The sequence below is a fragment of the Solanum stenotomum genome, chromosome 8, assembly GCF_019186545.1.
Source record: "Solanum stenotomum isolate F172 chromosome 8, ASM1918654v1, whole genome shotgun sequence".
NCBI classification, from domain to species: Eukaryota; Viridiplantae; Streptophyta; class Magnoliopsida; order Solanales; family Solanaceae; genus Solanum; species Solanum stenotomum.
In genome coordinates this window covers 6,962,006-6,983,913 of record NC_064289.1, presented here as the reverse complement: position 1 = coordinate 6,983,913, position 21,908 = coordinate 6,962,006, and the positions used below count along the sequence as shown (strand labels likewise).

General features: G+C 30.0%; 3 protein-coding genes across 3 annotated transcripts; 1 reads left to right on the top strand and 2 right to left on the bottom strand.

The window, feature by feature from the left end:
* Positions 1 to 10,994: 10,994 nt before the first annotated feature.
* On the bottom strand, positions 10,995 to 11,545 carry LOC125872519 (agamous-like MADS-box protein AGL103). The gene has a single exon (XM_049553251.1). It carries the CDS (start codon positions 11,543 to 11,545, stop codon positions 11,099 to 11,101), a length of 447 nt encoding a protein of 148 aa, XP_049409208.1. The 3' UTR covers positions 10,995 to 11,098.
* A 1,278-nt stretch (positions 11,546 to 12,823) lies between these two features.
* Positions 12,824 to 16,346, top strand: LOC125873340 (LIM domain-containing protein WLIM1-like). The gene is made up of 5 exons (XM_049554251.1): positions 12,824 to 13,077; positions 15,186 to 15,282; positions 15,386 to 15,423; positions 15,528 to 15,614; positions 15,840 to 16,346. The coding sequence occupies exons 1-5, from the start codon at positions 12,940 to 12,942 to the stop codon at positions 16,017 to 16,019; spliced, it is 540 nt and encodes a 179-aa protein (XP_049410208.1). The 5' UTR covers positions 12,824 to 12,939; the 3' UTR covers positions 16,020 to 16,346.
* A 1,806-nt stretch (positions 16,347 to 18,152) lies between these two features.
* On the bottom strand, positions 18,153 to 19,172 carry LOC125873341 (uncharacterized). Its single transcript, XM_049554253.1, has 3 exons — positions 18,876 to 19,172; positions 18,656 to 18,792; positions 18,153 to 18,569 (listed from the first exon to the last, which is right to left on the bottom strand). Exons 1-3 carry the CDS (start codon positions 19,132 to 19,134, stop codon positions 18,480 to 18,482), a joined length of 486 nt encoding a protein of 161 aa, XP_049410210.1. The 5' UTR covers positions 19,135 to 19,172; the 3' UTR covers positions 18,153 to 18,479.
* Between the last annotated feature and the right edge of the window lie 2,736 nt (positions 19,173 to 21,908).

The window sequence follows — 21,908 nt, the reverse complement described above, 5'->3', positions numbered from 1 at the left end:
GAAATTTCCATTCATGCTTTAAATAATTTTTTAACGCTTCATATCCTTACCAACAATTTTTTTTTCTACTATATAGAAAAGCCATCACATGGACGACCACCGCAGTAAAAATTGTACAAGAAGCTATTTCAGTTGCACTTTAAAGTGTTGTACACGTGTCAATTGAAATCTGATTGGTAACTCCAAGTGGGTACCACAGACCAGCATAGGTAATTCTAGAATTATCTTCCCACTATATCTTTATTCTAGAAATTGCCTAAAATTATCTCTCTCACACTATATTCATTCTAGAAATTACTCTCTCACTTATCTTCGTCTCTACAGGTATGCTCCTTCTATTTATTGCCCATATCTTTTTGTTTATTTTTTTCTTTGTCTTCTCTACAATTCTTGTAATGAGAACTTTTAAGTGAATTATTACAAATTTCAAAAAGAAAACTCGAGAATAAAAATCAAAGAGAGAAAAGGAAATTCACACAAATTTTTTCTTAATCAACTATACAAATCGTGAGAATTTGTGACCTCATGTCTACATTCAAACCTTAGTTAAATTCACATACTAGCATGTAAGCACATTTTCTTTTTAGTGTTTTAGGATCTAATATGTGCATCTACAGATTTTATTGAATATTAATTCTATAAAAATAACTTTGTTGTTCTGTTTGTTAACTTAACAAAAATTCTGATAGGATTGTCTCAGTTGCAAAAAAAAGGTGGAAAGTACTTTTATAACAATATTTTATAATCTCCAACTCGTCAGAAGTATTTGGCAAATAGACTACATCAAAAATATGCTTGTAAACTTATTGTAAAAGTATAAATCGCCATTCAAAATAAAAAGATTGATTTAGTTTTTTTTTTTTTCATTAAAGTTATACTTAATGTTTATGAGAAATTTGATGTATTTCAATTGTAATATATTTGAGTTAGTGTCTAAATAACATATCGACACTTGATTAAAAGCTTGCAGGATTCACATTACACCGACTTTGAGAAATCTTAATTTCACTTCACAAACTCCGTGGAGAAAACCTTGAATGGCCATGATGCTGCATTGAGTAAGAGCTTGCTCTTTGTCATCTCATACTGTTCTGATTCTTGATATCAATAAATATTATTCCTATTCAAGAAAAGTATACATATCATATTTCTGCAATTTGAATGGGGTTAAACTAAATAAGCCACTCATTTTGTTTTAATTTGTGACCTATTATTTTTGTAGCTTAAAAAGTCGCACACTCCATGTCAAACTTTTTTTTGTTTTGTTCCTGTTCTTTAATTTATTTTTTTTCCAGAGGTGTTCCCTTTTTGGCTCTGTTCCTATTCATCTATTTGTTTTAGAGTTAATATTTTAAAAGGTCACTCAACTATAGGAAATTATCTAGAAAAGTCATTGAACTATGTTCTGTATCAATAAAATCACTCAACTTAAGGTTTTTATCTTCAAAAATCACTCAACTATATTAATCATTAAAATAAATTTGATATGACAAAATAAATTATATTCCAACTGATGAAGCTTCAAATGACTGAGATTATTACCTGGATACGTGAAATGATAATCACCAAAACTTAAATTTGGCTTCCCTTACAATTGTTTAGTATATTAGACTCTCGCATTTTATACTCATTATTCATCCTTATATAAAAACTATTAACTTTCACATTTTTCTCTATTCCAGGTTGCACTAAGACAAAGCTTGGCAGCCTGTTTGGAAGGAGTTCGATTCAGTACACCCTGCTCTGAGGAGGGCAATTATATTAGATTACGGCCCTATACGACCTTGGATTCTGTAGCTCACTGGTATGCCATTATTACTAATCGTTTTGCTCTGGAAATAGCCATATTTTCAAATTTCTGTGCCTTTTGTTTTCTTTTACAAGTTTTTGATTCTTATGTCTATTTTGAATCTTGATTTAGGTGGCTTTGTCATTTCAATTCTTATGAGTGCTTCTACAATGGTTCATCATACGGCACACCACACACCCTTCAAGACTTATGATGAGAACATTGCTACGGAGTGCATTGCTGCTTTTTTTTTTCTTTAATTTTTCTATCTAATTCTTGATCAGTATGAAAATTGATATACTCAGCTAATAATATAATTTATTCACTTGTAATATCAAAATTTAATATGCAAAAACCAGTATCTTACTTCATTGTATTGTAATACTAAATTACTACTTTATTTAATTACAGATGGTCTTCAAAGCATAGTTTTTTTTTTAACCGATTCAAAAATAAAATGTTGGGCCCGTGTAGCACAGGCCATACTTATCTAGTAAAAATAAAAGTAAGAAAATGGGTGTCTTGAGCCCAAATAATTTGTCTAACCCTTTCAATTAAGAGCAACTTTCACATATAACAAACACAGAATTCATATTTGTATGCTATAGTAAACTTTGCATATTTGCGCTCCATAGCAAACATAAATATGTATATTTCGCTATACATATACAAAAGAAAGCAGTTGTATAATTTGCTTTGGTATACATATACAAAAAGATCAATTGTATAAAGTGAGAGAGGCGAGTGAGCGAACGAGATCTGGGAGAGTGGCGAGTGAGATCTGGGAGAGTGGTGAGTGAGATCTGGGAGTGGGGAGAGAGGAGAACGAAAATATATGTATATATACAATTTTCACACATTTTATANTATTTATTTGACTATCATGCATTCCCACCTTAATAAATAAAACTACATAAATATTCATATATTTTTTTCAAAAAGAAGTGAAACAATTAGAAAAAAAAAAGTTTTTTCAAAAAAATTTACACAGTGAATTTCTTTTAAAAAAAAAACAGAAATAAAGATTATTTAAAAAAAAAAAAAAAACAAGGAAAATGGCCAAATTAACATTCCTAGTTGTAAACCAAATAGTCGAGCAACTATATTTGGTACAAACAATGGCCGATTGACCATTTTTAATAATAATTTTTTTTTAAAAAAACCGAATTGTTTTTTAGTAAAATTTAACTCAATGAATATTTTGCATGAATTTTCCAATATAAAATAAAAGTAAGAAAATGGGTGTCTTGGGCCCAAATAATTTGTCTAACCCTTTCAATTAATCAGGTTTTTATATATGAAACTAGACTCATATTTACGAAATGTAGCAAAAAAAATCCAATTCACAAAATACAACAGAATATCTTTCATAAAATATGTATGAATTTCACTCGGACTTAAATATTTCGCTCAAGGCATAAAAAAATTCTATCAATATTTTGTGTATGAAAAATAGAATAAAATCAATATAAGATATGTATATCTTGCTAGAAAATTAAAATTGTATAAAAACTGCATAAAACTAGTATGAAATATTTATATATCTCTCGAGGCTTAGAGTTTTGCTCACAATTTTCTTATATGAAAACTGTATAGAATGATAGAATTGGTGTGAAAAAATTGTATAATTTTTGTATAAATTTAATATAACTACAACACACATGTAAAGGTTCTATATGATATAAATCGGGGTCAATCAGATTTTTTCCTCTTAAAAAACAATGGACTTCTGTTTATGTTAAAGCTATATTTTCAATATCAACCTTGTACGATATTTATGAACTGAGTGAACATAAAAAAAATAAGTAAGAAGCATCCGATGAATAAATGGGGAAGACATGATAGCTTTTTCTTGTTTTTGTGTGAGTGTTTGTGTTGATGTGACTGATTTATAACAAATGATCTCATGTTACTTGAGATTCATGTAATATGATCTTTTTTTTTGTCTTTGCAGATAATGAAGTTTTATTGATAAATTTAAATTAAATTTGAATTAATGTCATATTTATGATATGTTGACCAAGTTAAATTATTGATTAATAAAGTTGGATTAATATACAAAAATTAAGTTATTATCCTGTCAGAAACGACAAATATCCTCTTAAGTCTTAAACCCGGACGCGCGCAGGTTGATTTTTATTATATCCCGAAGACATCAATAACCCCAATTGAGTTTAATATATAATTAGATTACTTAAAAATAATTAATTTTAAATAATTCTGTTTAATGTATATTCACTTGTATTTTTTTTTTTAAAACATAATAATTCTCTCTTTATATATAAACTTAAATCCTTGACAGTATAATCCTTCATTATGGACAGCTAATATATATCCAATGCCTGCCTGGCCCCTGCTACCACTAGTAATATCCAAAAACACATTTCTCCTTAATTTATTTTATTTTATTTTTTTAATTCGTTAAAACAAATCTTATTTTTTTCAATTTTTTTCAATTTTTCACATGGTATTGAATCCATACGATTGAAAAAAAAATTGGTTTAGGATTTTAGTTTTTAAACTACATGCTAAATAGAAAAGACTTATATGTATAGGATTAGGATCTATATATAGGATTGGGTTGACATTAATATAGTTGATCTAGGTCGATCGAGTTTGTGTATTCACACCTAAATTTGACTATCTTATTAATGTAATATAATTACGTAAATCTATAAATTATGCGATCATATAATTAAATTTTATCTTTTGACCTTGTTGGATTATTAATCGCCATGAATGATTTATTCATTTATTTTTAAATATGAGATTTTATTTTATTTTCTTGCATCAATGTTTAGGCTTTAACTATTAATTAGGGAACAACCAGCAGGATTTTATTCATCTCAGGTCTAAGGTGAACCCATTCTATAGTTTATTTGTTTTTTGGTTTCTTATTTGATATTCGATATTTATATTAAAGTTTGACTAAATTTAGATTCATGTTGACAATTCCACTCTGAGAAATAAAGTGATCCCTAACAATGATAATTTTGTATTCAAGGAGACTTGAACCCGAGACCTTCGAACTCATTATAGTTATACTACAAAAACTATGTTCTTTTGTGGTGACTCATTTAGTCGCCACAAAAGGTTGATTCTAGTTGTAGTGTTATTTCTTATATTTTTGAAAAATTAATGATTCCGCGATTTGAATGTATATATCAATTTTTTAAAATTAATTAGTCAATTCAAATAGAAAAACTCAACTATGTAGTGATAATTAATATTTTTTTCTTCATGAATATAATTGTAGTTTTATCAATTACTTATTCCACAAGAAAAAAAGCTTACAATTAGTTCCAGATCCCATACAGATTCCTTCATCTTGAATTTCCCAAATACAAAAATGTCCATCATCACAATTATTTTTATCTCTATCGAAGTTAAATAACTCAAAATGGACATGTTTTGTTGATAAAACAACTAAATCTACATCACAAGTGAGTTTGTTGTCTCCCTTGGAAATTATAGGAATATCGATGTAATTTGGACCATTTCCGCGAATTATTTGACTTTGCAACACAACTTCTCCTCTCAATAAACAATAGATTACTGCTATTTTTGAAGTTTTACTTTCGATATCAACCTTATATAAGATGGGATTTGAACTAATCGAACATGAGAACATAAGTAGGAAACATGTTGTAAATAATGGGGAGGTCATGAGTTTTTTTTTCACTTTTGATGTGTGTGTCTTTTTTTTTATCTTGATAGGACTCTAATTTATAATAGTAATTATTACAAAAATTTAATTACTTCTCATCTTCTATATATAATAAAAATATAAGTCATCGAATCTAGTCCAACAATTACAACAAGTAATTCTATTTACAGAAAAATGCAAATTTCATTAATATACAGAAAAACAAAAAATTACAAAAAAAAAAAAAGTAATTTTATTTACAGAAAAAATAGTCAAAAAGGATCATGCACTTTTACAAAAAAAATAATAAGTAATTCTATTTTTTTTTCAGTGTTCGTTATTTTTTTAAAAAAAGTGTTTCTTTTAATTATTTTATTTTAATTTAATTTATTTGTCTTATTTTTCTTTTTAATCCACTTAAAAAAGAATGTTTTTTCTTCTTCTTATTTTTTGGATAACTCAGTAATTCAATTTTTCCACGTGACATGTATAATATACAACAAAATTAAAGTACATTTTGTTACATTCAACATTATCTTTAGTTTAAAATCACAACAATAGAAAATCTTCTTTAATTTCTTAATAATAACTCTCTCTCTCTCTTTGTCTCTCTCTATATATTGATCATTTGCAAACTAAATCACTTAAAGAAAATAAATTGAAACAGAGAGAATATTGTTGTTAGTATAGATTTATAAGTTATATGTATAAGATCTATACATAGGATTGGGTTCGAATTAATATAGTTGACCTAGCTCAATTTGGATTTGTGTATTCACACCCAAATTTGACTAACTTATTAATGTTACATAAATCTATAAATTATAGGGTCATATAATTAAATTTTTATCTTTTGACCTTGTTGGATTATTAATAGCCGTGAATGATTTATTCATTTGTTTTTAAATATGATATTTTATTTTATTTTCTTGCATCAATTTAGACTTTAATTTAACTATATATTAACTAGGGAACAACCAGCAGGATATTATTTATCTCATGTCTAAGGTGAACCCATTTTGTAGTTTGTGTGTTTTATGGTTTATATTTGATAGTTATATTAAAGTCTAATTAAATTTAGATTTGTGTTGAAAAGCCCTATCTAAAAAATAATTTAAAGTACTTCATAACAATGATAATTTTGTATTCAAGGAGACTTGAACTCGAGACCTCCGATCTCATTATAATTATACTACAAAAACTACGTTATTTTATGGTGACTCATTTAGTCGCCACAATAGGCTGATTCTGATTGTAGTGTTATTTCTTATATTTTTGAAAAATTAATGATTCCGCGATTTGAATATATATATCAAATATTAAATTAATTAGTCAATTCAAATAGAAAAACTCAACTATATATATAGTAATAATTAATATTTTTTTTCTTATTGAATATAATTGTAGTTTAATCAATTACTTATTCCACATGAAGAAAAGCTTACAATCAGTTCCAGATCCCATACACATTCCTTCATCTTGAATTTCCCAAATACAAAAATGTCCATCATCACAATTATTTTTATCTCTATCAAAGTTAAATATCTCAAAATGGACATGTAATTTTGCTAAAACAATTAAATCTATATCACAGGTGATTTTGTTATCTCCTTTGGGAATTATAGGAATATCGATGTAATTTGGACCACTTCCAGGACTTAATATACTTTTGAACACATTTTCTCTCAAAAGACAATAGATTACTGCTGTTTTTGAAGCTTTATTTTCAATATTAACCGTATATAAGATGGAATCTGAACTAACTGAACATGAAAAAATAAGTAGGAAACACGTTATAAATAATGAGGAAGTCATGAGTTTTTTTTTCATTTTCGATGTGTATTTTGTTTGTGTTGATGCAACTCTAATTTATAATTGTAATTATTACAAAAGTTTAATTACTTCTTATCTTCTATATATAATAAAAATACAAGTCATCGAATCTAGTCCAACAATTACAAAAAGTAATTCTATTTACAGAAAACGCAAATTTCATTAATATACAGAAAAACAAAAAAAAATACAAAAAAATAACTCTATTTAGAGAAAACATTGTCAAAACGGATCATAGGGTCAACAGAACTTAAATCGGCCCAAGACCTTTAGGCCATTTTGCTTCCCTTTTTTTTTTTTTTCCAGTGTTCGTATTTTTAAAAAAATAAGTGTTTTTTTTAAATAATTTTTTTTTTAAATAAAAAACTTTTTCCATGTATCAATAATTCAATATAGTATAAATATGTACAAAACATGTATTGCTATTGTATAGATAGTTGTATAGTGTATTGATACTGCATATATCGTGTAAATGTGTATCAATATGAGATAAATAATATATAAACTAGTATCGAGATTATATAAACAATTATGTAATGTATTTATATCATGTTTATTTGACTATCATGTATTTTCACTTTAATAAATAAATGAATAAACAAAAAATGGTAAAACGANACCCCCATAATAGGCACCAAAATCCCATAGATTAACTCAAAAAGGAAGAGAGATATAAAAAAAATGAAAAAGAAGAAAACGATTAACCATTAAACTTTAACTGGGTAGTTAAAAAGTAAGTAAAAAGTAAAATCATATTTATCCATTTAATACAATGATTATCATCCCCAAAAAATAGGCACAAAATCCCAAAAATATTATATACTAAAATTGAAAATAAATAAATAATTAAAATTGAAATTTAATTTAATCTGCTATGTTTGTAATTTAGAAACATCATTTGTAATTAAATAGAAGTATGTGTATAAATTGTTAATTAAAGTCTTAAGTAGTATACTTTTGTAATTTTCACTTCAAATTTTACACGCGACATGTATAATTTATTACAAAATTAAAGTACATTACATTCAACATTATCTTTACTTTAAATTCACAACAATTAAAATCTTCTTTAATTTCTTAATAACAAGTTTTTTATTATTATTATTATTATTATTATTATTATTAATTAATCTTTTGCAAGCTAAATCACTTTAAAAAAATTAAAACAGAAAGAATACTACTATTAGTACGGACTTATAAGTTATATGTATAGGATCTATACATATAGGCAGGGGCGGAGCTACCCTTGCCCGAGGGGTGTCAAGCGACACCCCTTCATCGGAAAATTACGTTGTATAGGTAAGTCAAATTATGATTTTATACCTATATATATTAGAATTGACACTCTTGAACCAAGTTGAAGTGTTGGTTCAGCAGTTCAGGGGCTGCAAAGTTCCGCCTTGTCATTGACCTAGGCGTTGGGAGTTTGAACCTTGCTGAAGCCTATTTTTTTTTAAAGGCATTCAGCGTTTTTTTTTAACTTTTTAGACAACTTGTGTGCATACTACTTTATATTTTGACACCCCTCAATCTAAATCCTGGCTCCGCCACTGCATATAGGATTGAGTTGGCATTAATATAGTTGACCTAGCTCGATTGAGTTTGTATATTCACACTTAAATTTGACTAACTTATTAATGTTACATAAATATATAGATTATTGGATCATATAATTAAATTTTTTCCTTTGACCTTGCTGGATTATTAATCGCCATGAATTGATTTATTCCTTTATTTTTTAATACGAACTTTTATTTTATTTTGTTTTATTTAATTGCATCAATGTGTAGGCTTTATTAGAGAACAACCAAGACACTACTCTTGGATATTATTTATCTCATGTCTAAGGTGAACCTATGGTATAGTTTTTGTTTTTTTGGTTTCTCATTCAAAATTCGATATATATATTAGTGTCTGACTAACTTTAAATATATATTGGGAAGTCCATTCTAAAAAATAAAACGCTTCCTTATAACAATGATGACTATGTACCCAAAGAGAGACCTCCAAACCATCATATTTATACTACAAAAACTACGTTTTTTGGTGATGACTCATTTAATCGCCATAAGAGTAAAGGATTTTAGGGTTTTGTGGCAATTATATGTGCGTTCAAGTGACTACAATCGCCACAAAAAGGTTGATTTTAGTTATAGTGTTATTTCTTGTATTTTTGAAAAAAAAAACGATTTCGTAAAAACATGCATAATTCAAATAGAAAAACTCAACTATTTAGTGATAAAAAAAATTTCTTAATTGATATAATTGTAGATTAAATCAATCACTTATTCCACTCTAAGAAAAGCTTACAATTAGTTCCAGATCCCATACACATTCCTCCATCTTGAATTTCCCAACGACAAAAATGTCCAACAGCTTCACAATTACCCTTATCTCTATCAAAATTAAATAACTCAAAATGACCATGTTTTTTTAATAAAACAATTAAATCTACATCACAAGTGAGTGTGTTATCTCCTTTGGGAATTATGGGAATATCGATGTAATTTGGACCACTTTCAGGAATTAATTTACTTTGGAAAACATTTTTCCCTCTCAAAAAGCAATGGATTACTGCTGCTTCTGAAGCTTTGTTTTCGATATTAACTGAGTATAAGATGGTTTGTGAACTAACTGAACACGAGAAAATAAGTAGGAAACATGCTATAAATAATGGGGAAGTCATGACTCATGAGGTTTTTGTTTCTTTTTTGTGTTGTTGTGAGTCTAATTTATAGTACTAATTATTCTCATGTTACTTAAGATTTATGTAATAAGAGATTTACAAAAGTTTAATTACTTAGCATCTATAATAAAAATATAAGTCATCAAATCTAGTCAAAGAATTGACAAATTGGACAGTCAATAACACTTGATAAAAAGCCAAAATATAAAAGGGGAAAAAATTTCATTAATATACAAAAAAGTAAAAAGTTTACAAAAGAATTAGCCAATTTTCTATTTACAGAAAAATAGCTAAAAAGGGTCATGGGCTCAACGGAGCTTAAATCGGCCCAAGACCATTAGGTCATTTTTGCTTCTTTTTTTTTTTGTAGCGTTAGTTAATTATTATAAAATTTTTTATAAAAAAAACTTATTTTCTTATTGTTTTTCATAAAAACCTTTTTTAAAAATTAAAAAAAAAATCTGCGCAACTATCAATATTGTATAAATGTATATAAACATGTATTGATATTGTATACATACTGGTTATGTAATGTATCAATATTGCATAAATAGTGTATAAATGTGTGTGTGTTTATATATATATATGTTACGATAAATCTTATATGATGCCTTGTATTTCATAACCAACAAAATTTGATAATATTTATTAGAATAAAGTCATAAACAAATTTGTATCAATAGCTTATTTTGCAGTATGCAACTAATTGTGTTTTAATATACCTATCATTTTTATGCGATTTAAGTTTTAATAAAACATTATATAATGCAATATAGTTTAACTTCTATGCACTGAAAGTGTAAAAAGTATACAAGTAAATCTATTGATATGTTTTAATTGATAATCTGGTAAAAATGATAACTACCATGCTATCGCATATTAAAACTCACTTATCATGAAAGGTTTATAGGAGAATATTCCTGTAACAACAGCATGGAAGTGTCTAATTTTCCATGATAAAAGAATTTGTTGCTAAATGAATGGTAGAAAACGAAAAACAAGAAGATGAGTATTTTCAGAAAACATTATTGAGTTCCAAGGCAAAGGTCTTTAAATAGGGATGAAGGATTTTTGGGCTGTTCCAATCCCTTAACCACATAAAGTATGATATCCACTAACAGAAGAAAAAATCCATACAAATAAATCACTCTATTCTCTTTCTTTTCCCCTTATCAGCAAGGGCAATATTCTTGTTCTCCAAGAAACGAATTCTCCTGTTGACAGCAACAAGCTTTGATTCAACTATCGATAGGAGATCTTTCTCTCCTTGTTCTTCTTCTGGTTTTGGTATTGGTGTTGATGATTCCTTGTGCTTTTTTTCGGGTTTCAGATTTTGAGAGTAGAGATCAAGAACTTCTTTACAGGCATCCAAATTGTCAGGCCAAGTTTGCAGTTCCCCATTAGGACCAGTAATAACAGTACAAACCTTGATATCGCAAAGAGTTGCAAGTTCCATTGATTTCCTCTTTATGCATTCTTTCCTCACCTGATAAGACTTGGGATTGTTTGTTTTCTTCTTGTTTTGATCTTCTTCTGCCTTCTTGCTTTGATCTTCGTCTGCCATAGCTTGATTCGATGTAGAGTCTACCATAGCTTGATTCGATGTAGAGTCCTGAGAAGAATGAGTGCGTATATATATATATATATAGGTGTTTTGTCAAGGTAATAATATATGCACGAAAAGACCCAATAATGGTTTTGTAGAAAAAACTTATTAATCTACAAATATATCTCTCTACATTCAATGTATCTCTCACTACATTGAAAATATGTAATTAGGCATCCTTATTTATAATACTAACAACCAAAGTAAAATAGGACTAAAAACCTATAAAACTAACAAATTCTAATTAAACTAAATAAGGAAATACCATAAATAATAAATCTTAAACTAGTAAGGAATTCTAAACTACTAAGAAATCCTAAACTACTTAGGAATCTTAATCTTGATTTATTTCCTACCCTATTTAAATTATAATTAGTATTCCTAATTTGAATAGTAAGGAATTCTAAACGGGCATGTTATTAAACATTGGAACAATTGGTTACGGTATAAGAGGAGAGAGGATTGTTGAAGTTAGTAATAGTACGAACGGTGATATATCCATTGAGGTATCCAAAATATATATAGTTAATACGAGAAATTATAAAATTAGCTCGTGAAATTATAAGTTATTCAATTCATTTAAGTTTGGATTGATGATTAACTCGTTAATTTATTTTTAAAATGTTATAATAAAAATAGTTATTTAAAATGTGTCACGTTAATTGAAAGGTATATACAAAAACTAAGTTATTGTTCGGACGGAAACGATAAAATCCTCTTTTAAGTCTTAAACCCAGATGCGTTATGCTATGTCTCGAAGGCATCAATAACCACAACCGAGTTAAACATATAGTCAGATTACTTCAAAATAATTAATTTTAAATAATCCTGTTTAATGTGTATACACTTGTAATTAAATCAGTGTGACAGAATAATCTCTCATTATGGACAGCTAATTTTATCAAAACCCTGCCTGGCCCCTACTACCACTAGTATACAAAAACATATTTCCCCTTAATTTGTTTTAATTTATTTAGTTCGTTTAATAAATATATTTTTTCGACCTCTGTAATCAAAACATATTTTTAATTTAAGATTATAAAATCTAAAATTTACTTTATTTTCTCAAACTTGGTGATAATTAAATTATTAGTCAAACAAATTGAAACGTAAAAAATAAACAGAGTATTTAAATTTTGAGAATCTTAATTTGTAAGTATGATTTCTTATTCTGATTTTTAATTATGAATTTAATATTTGTTCTCAACTTTTTGATTAGACATAAAGTATAATTCAAAATTCAAACACCATAATGTAAAGGTAATATAAAGTACTCAAATTTGAAGGACTCTGTGAGTAGAAAGAGAGAGAGAGAGAGTAAAAAAGGTATCTTTTTTGTTTTGTTTGTTCATTGAATTGAGTGGAGATCTGCAGAGGAAATGGCAAGTTTTGGAGGGACAACTCAGAAGTGTAAGGCTTGTGAAAAAACTGTTTACTTGGTGGATCAACTTACTGCTGACAATAAGGTTTATCATAAAGCCTGTTTCAGATGCCACCATTGTAAGGGTACACTCAAGGTGATACACACTAAAAATCTGATCTTTTTCTTGTTAAATGTGGTTTTGTGCTCTTATCTTGCTTGATGTTATATGTGGTGTACATTTATATGTGAAATCAATGTTATTTCATACTGTAGATAGAATTGTAATGTTCTAATTGGTTTCAAGAGAGGATGGGGCAAGGAAAGGAAGAAGAGGGTAGGGTTTGTGTTGGATAGTGAAAAATGGAGGGGTGGTGTCCTTTTATGGATTTGGACAATTCTCCACTTCTTGAGCTAGTTTTTGGAGTTGAGTTAGATTCAAGATTCATTTTTTTATATGGTATCAGGACCCATCCCAATTATTGTGTATGATGTTGGGTTCCCATTTTAAGTTGTCCACATACTAGACCTCTAGCCGTGGGCGTGGGGTGTAGAAGATTCCCACATCAGATGAAAAGGGGATGGGTGGTCTCTTATATGGACTTGCGCAATCCTTCCCTCATGAGCTGGCTTTTGGGGGTTGAGTTAGGTCCAAGATCCATTTCTTTATAGTTTTAGTATTTGAATCTGCAACAAGAAGTTGCAAGCTTGCAACTTCGATGTCTTACTGTGCTTTGTTAGAAATGAATGATTGGGTTTGGTTGGGAGATCCATGATGCTCTTCTGTTTATCCCAAAAGAACAGAGATTTCAACTAATAATTGCTTTCTGTGTTAGGTTATGTTTGTCAGATTGTTTTGATATGCCTCTTTCAAAGGTTTGAGTTTTGGATACTTATGTAAGCTTTCTGCAATTGTTAGTGAAGAGTAATTGTTTGATAGTATTAAGGTTAACCGTGATTTGCCTCTTTCAAAGGTTTAAGTTTTAGATACTTATGTAAGCTTTCAGCAATTGTTAGTGAAGAGTGATTGTTTGATAGTATTAAGGTTAACCGATGTGATGGTAACTTGAAGAAAAATGAGACATCTATCGGGGGTATATTTGGACTCCCCTAACTGCGTAAAATTTTGCCCAAAATTGGTCTGTGAAATGTAATTACATGGACTCTAGGGAACTATGGGTTTAAGATTCACATATAAACATTCAAATGAGATTTGGTAGAAGTTTACATGATCTATTTAAAGAAGCTGTTTTTTATGACCAAGAAATCGTCTAAGGCTAGCCTTTAGGACCAACCGCAACTCTTGAAACTCAGGGTTAATGGGCCTGCCCCTCTAATCTTCCCCTCTTAAATATTAGGCTTAGTTCACATGGCGCAGGGCTCAAACTTGTTGCCTGAGTTACAAGCCCTTCAACCTTTTTACCTTTGTCACTTGAACTTGGGAGCCATATAGAAGAAGTAGTTGTTTCTTTTTTGTAATGTCTCACGTCGGTTAATATCATCTCAACAGCCAATGAGTTGTGTCTTTGTTCCCATTTTCACCTTTATGCCGACCAATTTTGACTGATTAACTTGAGAATCCTGATTTATTAGTTGACACTTGACATTATTCCCCATTCAAATATGCTTAATCTAAGTAAGTGAAACCGACCAGTGGTTTCTTGGTCACGACCAGCTAGGGCTAAAGTTCCAAATTACAGCTACGAATTAAACAAGAATACTTTATTGGGTGAAGAATACATGAGCTCCGTTCTTCATTTTCTTCTTTTAGGAATGAAATATGCAAGAATGCTGACATTTATAGAGGCATGAGAAGACAATCAGACATTCCATCAAAATTATCATTGATGTAAAAACTTTGCCTTTTAGTCTTTACCTGAGAAGTTAAGCGGAGTATTTGCAACTGCATCCTACTGTAATAACTTTATTGATTTTGAAACTTGACTCCATCTATCAGTAATTGTGCTACTGTAATTGTTGTTCAACTCTGATTTGCGGAGGCCATGAGACTTTTTATTCATCCAACTTTGTTAGCATGGAATCTGGCATAGAAGTGCTATACAATTAGTTATACAGATGAAGATATTTTGCTCTATCAACCGAAAGTCCAAAATCTAGTGTAAACTTCTCAGACGTACACAGTACTTGGAATATATCTCCATTTTCTCCTTCATATGTTTAGCATCTCTTTAGCACCTTGTTTTCATGTGGTTAATTATAAGATGTCTTAATCTTATTTTCCTTGTCATTTTTAATGTTTTTTAGCTGAGTAATTATAACTCCTTCGAAGGAGTTTTGTACTGCCGGCCTCACTTTGACCAGCTATTCAAAATGACAGGAAGTCTGGATAAGAGTTTCGAAGGTAGTTAAGATAGAGTTGGCATGCTGATTTTTCTTCTTTTTCATTTTTCATCGCTACTCCTTCTAAAGCTAGTTTCTTCTTGTTTGTTATTTCTCTTTTTTAGGGGCTCCGAAAACTGTCAGGGAACGTTCTGCGGATCAGGTATTATTTGAACACTCTTCCTCTAGCATTTTACAGCATACATTTTTGTCCATTTCAGTTTGCCTGCTGATCTTATAATTAATTGCCTCGTATTTATCTCCCAGGGATCAAACAGTAAGGTTTCAAGTTTGTTTGGCGGAACTCAAGATAAATGTGTTGCTTGCAAGAAAACTGTTTATCCCCTGGAAAAGGTATTGACAATTTCTTTTGTTGTCTAATGGTAACTAATCTATAAAACCGCAGGGCGCAGACTAGACGGAATAGGTTATTTCAAATTACTTTAGTACAAATTCGAAAAGCTGAGCTCTCTTTAGGAACCCATGGATTAGTGCCTGGTGCCTCTAACTCGGCATATCTGAAGTGCCATTTTCTTCTTAGATCAAGCTTATAGATTAATGTCACTGCTGCTTTTATAGGTAGCAGTGGATGGCACTTCGTACCACAGGCCTTGTTTCAAATGCAGCCATGGAGGATGTGTGATCAGTCCATCAAACTATGTAGCTCATGAGCATAGATTGTACTGTAGGCACCATCACACTCAACTCTTCAAGGAGAGAGGCAACTTCAGCCAAATGGAAGACCATGAGAAAAACTAAAGGGATGACTAAGAGCACAATATCATGAGCCTTGCCGTGAACATTTTCATCTGAGTTTGAGTTTGAAACATAAAGGGTAATCGACTTTCAGTCGGGAGCTGGACCAGTTTGTTGTTCTGGTTCATACATACAATTCAAGACTTATTACATATATCTATATATGACATCTTCATTAGAGTCAAAAGAAGAGTTTCCTTCATTTTGTGTTTGTGTCTATGGGTTTGTGCTTTAATGCCACCATTGACCAATACAATCTTTTTTTTCTCTACCAAACACATTGTAATTGCTGTTGTGCTTGTTCTGAAAATTCTCATGGATTTTTATGATGGGAGAGTTTACTTCCCTTGGTTGATAATTAAATTTGGTACTTATGTTGGTCGGAGATAGTAGGATCCCGAAAGAGTAGTTAATGTGCACACAAATTGGTCTAGATGACACCATTTATAAAGAGGAGAAGATAGATCAACTCATTGTATATAAAGATGTGGTCTCGATCATGAAAATTATGAGAGACCAGAATTCAAATTTCAATTAAAAGACACAAAATGTTAGGTAATTTCTACTCATCTCGCACAAAGTTAATAAATTCTAGTATAATAGTCCATGTGAGCATTTTTTATCGGCGGACCAGTTCATCACCGTTACCACCATTATAAGGACAGACGAGGGATAACCCCTACTCTTTCCAGTGCAACAAAGATGGGTGAAATGATTGTTTGAAATCAAAATTGGACAAGGCATTATTACTAGCAAATTACCTTTACTCAGTTGTGTCACCATATTCATTATAATCAGTCACAAAGAATGCTTTTTTATATATTTATATCCAGCTAATGATTCTATAAAAAAAAATATTGTTCTTACCAGCTTCCAAGGGCCTGGTAAAATCAATAAGAAAATATTGTTATGAGATAACTTTTACGGCGAATTCAAGATTTTTGCTTAGCTTTTTAGTATTGAACCTATTATATACTTAAAATTATGGGTTCATTACCTTGTTTATTTTAATTTTCGTGATTTTTTACACATTCAATTATATTCTGCGTAAAAAATATTGAGTTCAGATGAATCAATTAAATTATAGATGTGTGGAATGAGAATGTGAATATTAAATTATTGGTGTTCTAGTTATAAGAAGAAAGAATCAGACACAAGAGATGCAGGACACCAACTCCAGAAATCTGATTGGCCAATGTAGGAATGATTAGATAGGATTTTCATGAAGTATTGTGTTTGTTTGTGATGAAGACATTGACTAGATCTTAGTGAGGCCCCATTCTTATTGGCAAATCAAAAGCATTATGAAGAGGTTCCCCATACATAGTATATGGAAAAGTAGGTCATGAGAGAAAACTCCACAAGACCATTTATTCTTTTTTCATTCGATGTAGGACTCTTCAACACTTCATTTCACGTTCAAGACCGGACATCTGGTTTGAGCAATTCCAACATCAGTAAACAATAATTTATAATTGGGATGGATCTTGTTCTAATAACAGGTAAAGAAATGAATTTGGGCATAACTCAACTTCAAAAACTAGCGAGATTTTATGTCCAAGTCTATATAAGGAGAGCGCTTCAATCTGATGTGGAATTCTTAGACATATATCTTACTCAGACAATAGTGCATGCATATGATTCATTTTGCCTGCAATTGGTATCTGTAACGTTCCCTCTTGTAGTTCCTTTTTAGCATCTCTTTTTTACCTCTCCAAGAGCTCCCACCTTTTTTTACTTTCTTGGTGACTCGTATTTATAACCTTCAGATTGAAAGTGGAGGGTGTTTATCATCTAAGTAACTCATTTTCGTCCTTTTTAGCCTTTAATTTGATGTGTTCTTTCATCTACTCTCAAAATTATTCTTTCTTTTGATCAGTTGCTATTAGGTTTAGTCTCTTTCTCTCTACATTGTCTTTCACATTTGTGTTGCCTTAAAGGAATGATGCCAACCTTGCGACATTTTGATTTTATGAATTTCTATCACAATCTCAAATTAATATTATAATAATAATTAAATCCATAATCAAATACTTTTGAATATTTAATAGATTTTTCATAATATCTATAAATTATTAAGTTCATGTGAATCGATAAATCCATCCCCCACAAACTCAAAATTCTGATGGAGAAAGGTTACTCAAATAAATGTTCTAAAGTCCATTAGATTTATCAAATTAATAGTAGTACTTCCAAGTACACAAACTTTGGTGCATACAACAAAGCCTACATGCTACAATAATTCCAATTGAACAAATGCCTCCAAATGATTCAAAAATTAAAATGTGAGAAATCTCTTCCTTCTTTTTTTTTTTCTTTTCTCTTTTGCTATACATGTGATAAAAAAGGGCCACTCTTGTTGTCGGTGAGGGTGTCAGGTATCTCGTGGAATTGCGGACACCAAAACAAGGATACTCTTTCTGTAGAACAATTTAATTAATCAAATAATATAATCATCCCAAATCAACAAGCAGCTTCTGATATACTCTGTAATGAGGGATGCCATGCTCTGCATCTTGCACCTGTTGAGTTTCTATGTTTTTCCTGTTTAACCTGAAGAAAAAAAAAATCATCTCGTAAAATAAAAATTAAACTAACAAACAGGTTTTTTGGAATTAAAATGAAGATTAAAAATTCACCTGTTTAGAATTCTCCTGAACAGATCTTTTAACACTTTCTTTAACATTCAAATTTGATTTTTGAGTCAATTTTTCACATGAATATTCTAACTGCTTCAGCTTTGCATACTTCTTTGCGCACAATCCTTTCATTACCTCTGTATAAACAAGGGTATCAAATCATTACTAACCAGACAAACGTAATCAACTGAGTTACTAAGATTCTCGAGAAGTAACTAACCTTGAGCAGTAACTAGTCTGTAAATCTGACCAAGAACAAGTGTATCATTAGGTTTGAGAAGCTTTATTCGCCTAACTCGTACCGGCGTATTATTGTTGGCGGTGGTGGTAGTGGTGGTGGTGAGAAGAAGAGAAACATAATGACCAGAATTTATTTTCATGATTTGGTGAGCAGTGACAGATGAATAGAGCTTCTCTACTTTGCCATTTGGATGTTGTAATAGCAAAGCTGCATTATCAATTGCTTGGCAATTCCCCATCTCTCTAAGTTATATTGTTTGCTTTAATTCTCTGTAAATATTGGGGGGGAATAAACTTTGCTGCTGAAAATGAGCTAGGCTATGACCTTTATATAAGTGTCAACTGTCAACTGGGCAAGGAGAACTAATCGTGGTGGAATCGTAAGTACTTCTTCCTTTTTTAGAGGTCTCGAATTTGAGTCATTTTGGTATGGAGTCACCATTATTAAAGAACGCTTTACCCCCAATGTGAAACTTTCCGGCGCGAATCCAAATTTAGTCAGACTTTAATATAGATATCGAGTGCGAATTCAAATTTAGTCGGGCTCTAATATAAATATCGAAGACTAATGGAAATTTTTTTATAAANCCAGAATTTATTTTCATGATTTGGTGAGCAGTGACAGATGAATAGAGCTTCTCTACTTTGCCATTTGGATGTTGTAATAGCAAAGCTGCATTATCAATTGCTTGGCAATTCCCCATCTCTCTAAGTTATATTGTTTGCTTTAATTCTCTGTAAATATTGGGGGGGAATAAACTTTGCTGCTGAAAATGAGCTAGGCTATGACCTTTATATAAGTGTCAACTGTCAACTGGGCAAGGAGAACTAATCAGGGTTGCGGTGGAATCGTAAGTTCTTCTTCCTTTTTTAGAGGTCTCGAATCTGAGTCATTTTGGTATGGAGTCTCTATTGTTAAAGAATGCTTTATCCCCAATGTGAAACTTTCCGGCGCGAATCCAAATTTAGTCAGACTTAAATATAAATATCAGGTGCGAATTCAAATTTAATCGGGCCCTAATATAAATATCGAAGACATAATGGAAATTTTTTTTAAAAAAAAAACTAGGCCAGGAGAAGGAAAAATGAGGAAGAGGATACAAGGTGAAACGGAATCTTTATCTTATCAACAAGGTAAAAATGTTCAGATAGTCAACATACTAAGATTTTACTTTATCCGTTCATTTTAGAGGTGAGGGCTACGGTGTGATCTCAATAGTGAAGTCAAAAATTTCATAAAAAATACAAAAAAGAGTCAAAATTATCCCTTAACTATATGAAATAGATCACTTATACCCATCCATTACATTTTGGGATCAAAAATACTCCCGTCGTTATCCCAAGAAACCACAAATACTCCTCAAAAGTTAATATTCTAATTTTTTAATGATGTGGCAAGCCACATAGGACTGATTCCTCCACCTAAGCTGCCAACTAGGATTTTCATATATATATATATATATATATTTATACAGAGTTAAAAAAATTTAATCTATTTATATACCATATAAGTTTTCGACTAAAAAAAAGATTTAAATTTCTGTAAAAACAAAAATAAATCAAGTAATTCCTTGACATCTACCTATCTATTGGTAAAAACGTTATATAATACATATGCTTATGAAATGTGATATATATCTTGTTAAGATGCACATAAGCTGATTCGAATATCGAATCGAATGGATAGTGATGATGGTATGGCATGGTTGAACAAAGAAAGGCGTGAAAAGAAGACATGATTTACGCCAGCATGGCACAGATCTCACTCCCCCAAACAAATCATCATACAAAAATATTCCCTTTTTCTTTCTGTAGATAGATCTTGGATAGTGCAAAATTGGAACAATTCTGTTTTTGCTGTATCTAACTTTATCCAACATCTTCTGATATTCCACTGAGCTAATTCCCATTGTTGTTTCCCCTCAAAGTTACAAAAAGACCATAAAAATATACTTGTCTTCTTTCTGTCTGTTGCATGCGCATTTGTTTTAACCATGCATATTCTTCTTTTAATTCATGTGCTTAAAATTCATATTTTACCTATATATTTGTATTTTCGTTATTGCTTATGTTATTAGTGATCAGTCGAATATGATATTAACCATCGATTGTTAATAAAACACTTCACTAGTGTCTATGTTATGATAATGATGCATCCGTTGTCTTCAAATATTATGTGTTTGCTTTGTTGATATGATTAATATTTTTTAATTCTGATCATGCATTATATATTGTGTGGGTATTTAATACTCTCTTCATTTCAAATTAATTAAATTGTTGAGGTGTTTCACATCCTTAAGAAAAGAAGATTAAGACATAAATTAGACATAATTTTCTATTTTTACCATTATTAGTTATTGTCAAATTTATGATAAATAACTGAATATTAATTAATAAATAATTCCAATGCTAACTAATGAAGGGTAAAATTAGAAGAACATTCTAAAAGTAGCTTGAAAATTAAACAATTAGGTTAATTTGGAAAATGAAAAAGGTCCCAACAATTCACTTAATTTGAAATGGAGAGAGTATGAATCTGAATATATTTAGGGAGAATTGAACACCGTTAGAATAATAAAGGGATCAATCAATTTAGATATTGTGGTAAAAAACCATATTAATCGTTTATTAACGGTCATGCAGAATCTAAAGTGAACAAGTAAAAATAAGAGAAAAAGTAAAAAATAAGGAGTGTTTTTGTTAACCTGCTCCTAAAATGTCATCAAGGAAAAAAGTGATTATTGAATGGCGTAAAACTCTTTATTTTGAAACTAGGGTAATTTTAGAAGAATAAGATTAATTCTTCTTGATATCTTAACACACGGCTAAAACACCACTCATTTTGAAACGAAGGAAATAACTAATTAGAATTCATATATGACCTATATATTTATATTTTCGCCGCTACTCACGTCGTTAGTGACTAGTCGGACATAACATTATCCCTCAATTGTCATTGAAAATTTCTCTATAAAACCTCTCTGTTAAAACAATAGTAACCCACGATCTTTCA

Excerpts from the sequence above, each read along its gene's own strand:
- LOC125873341 (XM_049554253.1), bottom strand. The coding sequence starts at position 19,134 with ATGGGGAATTGCCAAGCAATTGATAATGCAGCTTTGCTATTACAACAT. Across the intron at positions 18,793-18,875 it reads CAGACTAGTTACTGCTCAAG|AGGTAATGAAAGGATTGTGC; the intron begins GTTAGTTACTTC and ends TTGTTTATACAG. Across the intron at positions 18,570-18,655 it reads TTCAGGAGAATTCTAAACAG|GTTAAACAGGAAAAACATAG; the intron begins GTGAATTTTTAA and ends TTTTTTCTTCAG.
- LOC125873340 (XM_049554251.1), top strand. The coding sequence starts at position 12,940 with ATGGCAAGTTTTGGAGGGACAACTCAGAAGTGTAAGGCTTGTGAAAAA. Across the intron at positions 13,078-15,185 it reads ATTGTAAGGGTACACTCAAG|CTGAGTAATTATAACTCCTT; the intron begins GTGATACACACT and ends AATGTTTTTTAG. Across the intron at positions 15,615-15,839 it reads CTGTTTATCCCCTGGAAAAG|GTAGCAGTGGATGGCACTTC; the intron begins GTATTGACAATT and ends CTGCTTTTATAG.
- LOC125872519 (XM_049553251.1), bottom strand. The coding sequence starts at position 11,545 with ATGGTAGACTCTACATCGAATCAAGCTATGGCAGACGAAGATCAAAGC.